General features: G+C 35.5%; 1 protein-coding gene across 4 annotated transcripts in view; it reads right to left on the bottom strand.

Moving 5' to 3' along the window:
- Positions 1-262: 262 nt before the first annotated feature.
- Positions 263-5,000, bottom strand: part of LOC113813197 (kelch-like protein 30) — a 20,704-nt gene continuing 15,966 nt past the window's right edge. For all 4 annotated transcript variants that reach the window (XM_070140356.1, XM_027365155.2, XM_027365156.2 and 1 more), the window contains exons 5-10: positions 4,371-4,459; positions 3,481-4,078; positions 2,854-2,962; positions 2,387-2,508; positions 1,613-1,822; positions 263-1,332 (exon numbers count right to left, since the gene is read on the bottom strand). In XM_070140356.1, coding sequence (XP_069996457.1) covers positions 836-1,332; positions 1,613-1,822; positions 2,387-2,508; positions 2,854-2,962; positions 3,481-4,078; positions 4,371-4,459 — 1,625 coding nt within the window. In that variant the 3' untranslated portion in view covers positions 263-835. The remainder of the gene's footprint in view (positions 1,333-1,612; positions 1,823-2,386; positions 2,509-2,853; positions 2,963-3,480; positions 4,079-4,370; positions 4,460-5,000) is intronic.

The following is a 5,000-nucleotide window of genomic DNA, read 5'->3' as shown; positions in this document are numbered from 1 at the left end:
TTAGTTTTTCATACATACAGTTCTGATATATCTATACCTTAACATACATATATTGACTGTCTGCTATAGACACCAAAGTTCAGTATCTGAGCCTATCAGCAACTACTTGTAATAAAAATGGCTTGAAGATATTTTTATCAGAAGATGTTATTTCATGAGAATTTCTCTATAATTTCTCAATTATATGAGATGTCACTCAGTTAATTACAATATCAATGTTTTACTGTAGTACCAAGGACAAAAGAAAACACATACAAGAAAATAGAATGGAAATCTTTATCATGAGAAAGACAGATATGTATGACAACAGAAATATACAAATAATTTTTTAATTTAGCTTTAGTAGTGTTATAATTACACCAAAGTCTACAGAGGGTAAATTTACCATCCAATACATATGTGAGAAATTGTTGAGTACTACTAAAACTCCATCTTTATCACAGCACCATTATAGAGACAACAACAAAAAGAAATGTAGAAATCTTGGATCAGTAATTCAGCATTACTAAATGAGACCACCTGAGATAAATACAAAAGTGTAATAAGTGCACATTCAACAGCTTGTTACTCAAAATAAAATACAAAAAGGAAAGCATAGAATATCTTCTTATGGAATGCAATTACGTATATATAAATTTCTGTATATAATTTTTCCTGTATCCTTCCCTCATCATCAATTTCTATTTAGATATCAATAATGAACATCTTTATATGATATTTGCATCTTCATTCTCACTTAAGAAAATATGCAATTTTTGCAATCATATACATGTTTATCTTTATTTCTTTCATTTCTTCTACCCACAATAATTCTCAATAAATACAGGTCATTTCCTTACTTGAGTTTCAAAAGTGGGAAACAGCCTAAGGAAAAGGTGGTGTCCGCAGGGCATTTTGTGGTGAAGATAAATGGTCCCGTCTCTTTCTCTCTCCAGATCTCTTTCGACGCCCGAAAAGAAGAAGACGAGGAAGAAGAGGAGTCACTCTCGCTCCTCTCTTGCCCCTTCTTCCCCCCACTGCTCTCATCCTCCTTTCTTGAAACTACACTATCACTTCTCTCACTACTCTCACTCTTCTGTCTCTGTCTGCTCGCATCTTCCATTTCCATTCCCTGCTTGCTGTTATCACTTTTTGTCTTGGTAGCGTTTGGGCAAGCTTCAGTAACATCTAATACCTCTATGACGTGGCTGTCGTCGAGGTCATCATGGCTAAAGCTATAGATGATACCGTCCACCATGCACACATTCACAGGAGGTGTTGTGAAATGGCCAAAGTAAGATATTGTGTGGCCACCTTCTGGTAAGTACTGGTATACTTTGGGTGAACAGTTGTCTGCCGATGGAAATAAAATGGCATAAATCAAGAAAGAACTACTAGTCGTAAGAGAATTTTAAAGATGACTGTAATGAGTTCTGCTCATGGTAAGAACTCCGAGTTGCAAAATCAAAATAATAATCATGATAAAAATGCGGGAGTTGGAACATGATCCTTGCCAGTGTTAATGGTCAACTGTATTATATATTAACAGCAATTAATAAAGCAATTCCCCCCAAAAAAGAATTAATAATAAAAATCAAAACCCCACATTCAATATCAAACATGTGGAACTCACCTATGAGATACACTGCATTCTCCCAGGTAAGTGCAGCTCTATAACCTTGCTTATTGGGCGATCTAACAGGTATAGCCGACCATTTCTTCATCTTTGGATAATAGGTAAGCAGCTGCATCTCTTGTGTGAATACCATCAGCCTGCCTTTGAAGTTGCAGACTGCACCATGACTCACACAATGGGGCATATCTGGGCATCGCAGCCATTCACCTACAAAGTTTAAAGGAAAAGTCTGAATGATGTTTTAACCTGTATGAATGAAAGGGCTTTGTATGTGACTTATCTATTCAATTGTACTTTTTACAACTCTTTGTTTCAGGATCTAACTCCTTCTTTCTTTCTTTCTGTCACCTATTTATTTCATCCATTTACTCAATTAGTATCTCCCTCATTATTCTCAATACCTTTAGTTTATTATCTATAGTCTTTTGCATCTAGAAAGTGTCTGGAGGAGCTGTAAATTCCCTTAAAAATTCCAACATTTTTACATTAACATTTTTGCTACAAAAAAAAGAAGGTATTTTTTTCGGTTTGTATTTTTATTATCTTAAAAAATATATTCCATAATCTTGGTTAAGGAATATTACTAGACTTCATCTCATAAATATGTGTTTCTCTGTCAGTGTCTAAACCTCCTTTTCACATAGATCATATCACATACCCCTAACAACAAAAACATAACTAAAAGACTATAAAATATAACATAACATAACATTTCCAGATTGCCATTCCTTCACTGGTACATAAATTACAATGTAGCAGCTCCATACTTACCTGATGTTGTGTCATAGGCATCGACGGAACTTTGCACGACTCTGTATTTCCCGTATCCTCCCAGCAGGTATATGACTGAATCAACAACACATATCATTTGGTGCCTCCTGGGCTGTGGTAACCTGTATGGAGCAGAAAGTTCTTTTATAGTTTCAGAAACACGTCCTTCAGCATTATCCATTAGTAGTACATCACTATCATTGTATTCATTGTTCACAAGAGTAAATATTGTACAGAGACAAACTATTGCAAAACATCTAACAAAAGAATTTCTAATTTTCATCTTAAAGCATATGCACTCTCTGTGTCTGTTCTTTTTTATTTAATCCTATTCAAGTTTGCATATTAAATTAATAAAACCAACCAACTAATACACTCTACATATTCCAAATCTGAAAGAAAAAAAAAATAAAGATCAGATGAAGACCAATGTGTTTAAAACATAATTCATAAAAAAGATAACTTACGAGTTTTCAATAATCCATTTCCGTGAGGCTGTGCTGTATCTCCAGACAGATTTGTTCCAATTGCCATTTCCAAAGAGGTATTCGCCACCAAAGATGTAAATGCTAGGACCTGTAACAACAATTTGACTTTCAAATTGAATGTGACATAAAATGTACAGATTTAATATTTTTCTCTTAATCTTTATAATTTATAAGAATGGTAAAATAAAGTTCAAATTCATAAAAAGGCAATTTGATAAATGAAAAGAAAGCAATTTTCCTACAACTGTTCCATCAGCGGTACACAATTACCAAGGCAGCACATACTAACAACAATATAATTATCAGTTATAAACCTTATCTCAGTTAACTATTACAAAACTCACTCAATATAACTGATGTCTAACTCAAGAGGGGATGAGTATCCAGAACTCTTGGCTTTACTCTACAGTAAACACCTTGCAAATAAATACTAAAGAATAAAATAATTACGAGAACAACTCAAGAAGATGCAATCTTGAGCAAAAATTCATGTATTCATTCTATATTCTCCATAGAAGATATTCTAAATTCAAATATTAAAGATTTTATACTGAGTTTTCAGTGCCACAAGGTATTCTTAAATAAAAGTGATTAAAGCCTACTTACCAAGAGAGCAAACCTGATAACCAGAGCAGTGAACAGGTCCCTCACACAACTTGGACAACACCAGCTCCTCCATCATCTTGTTTGTGGTCGGATTAAATGAGTATATGACAGGGATCAATTCTGCATTTCTGACCCTAGAGGACGTGATGTCATATTCCTCTTCTTCTTCATTGTCACTATTCTTGGCTTTTTTCTTCTTGCGCATAGCCGCAGAGGACCTCTTGAAACCCACCACACATGGTACCTGGGGAGGGCTTCGCCGAGGCCTATCCAAGATGCTCTCCACCGTTCTCATGGTATCCTTGTTGATGCGAATCTCGCGGCTTTGCCTTGGGCGCTGCTCACCTGCCTCCGCTGCCACTGCTGCCTCCTTAGCTGCCTGCTGTAGGATCTTATTTGTCTCTGAGGAGAAGTAGCTGATCTCTGTGCCCCTTTCCTTCTTCAGGGTCTGGAGGCCTTCCAGCAGCTGCACCGCCTCTATGTTCTCACTCACGCAAGGGTAAAACAGCATGTTGGATATGTCTTGCACAGTCAAGGCTTGGAAGTCGAGGCACAGCAACAGCTGCATCAGGAAGGGACTCTTCTCCACCTCATTATCCTTGTGGAGAATTTCAGAGGCTTAAAAAATGGATTTGGTACTGAAAGACTGGATGCACAGGTGAATAAATGATTGAATATGGAGATGGAGAAGTCCTAAAATATTAACAAATGAGGCATACATAATTTTCTTAAACAGCATTGTACTGTATGCAACACAAAGAAGATCCAAAACAAACACTAACATAAATATAAGCTCACTTACTGCACTGACTTACTCTAAAAAAAAGACATTAGTTGTAGTATTTTGAGCAGTATAAGTATCACTTCACAATGAAAACATATTCATTTACCTCAATCCATGAAACAACAGCTTCCCACACGGCCCATTCTCCCTCTGGCCCCGGGTACAATGCTGGATTGCTTATGTAGTCAATCAGTTCTGGAAGCAAGAAAGCACTTTATCTTAGGGTCTGGATTTTTTTAATGACTAAATCAATTCTAGCTTTAATTACTGAGAGGCGCTAATTGAGAACTTGAATAAATATAGAGTAAAAGATGAAAAAAAAAAGATAAAACAAAGTTAATTTCTTCATCTTACTAACAAATGTATCTAAATTCTAATCAAAACCAATTCAGTGACTGCCTGGAAATACAGTGTATAATATCTTCAAACAAGAATATGCAAAACAGTTTCTAAAAGTATTTGCAAAATTTGCAACAAAGCATATAGGACTTGCCATGCAATAATATGTACAAGACATGCAATATTATGTAAAACACCACATGTAATGGCATGTATAACATATTATTACAACAATGTACATATAACACACAACACATAATTCATATTCTCCCTCTAAAAAGTATTGCCTTATAACTCATAAAGGATAATATGTGGCAACTGTTGTACAACAGTCGAATCAACACCCATGATAACGATAAATGCTTGTCATAGATTTAAACTACCTAGATTAGAGTGG

Source organism: Penaeus vannamei, chromosome 3 (assembly GCF_042767895.1).
Source record: "Penaeus vannamei isolate JL-2024 chromosome 3, ASM4276789v1, whole genome shotgun sequence".
Taxonomy (NCBI): domain Eukaryota; kingdom Metazoa; phylum Arthropoda; class Malacostraca; order Decapoda; family Penaeidae; genus Penaeus; species Penaeus vannamei.
The sequence above is the reverse complement of the archived record's forward strand: the minus strand, read 5'-3'. Positions and strand labels throughout refer to the sequence as shown.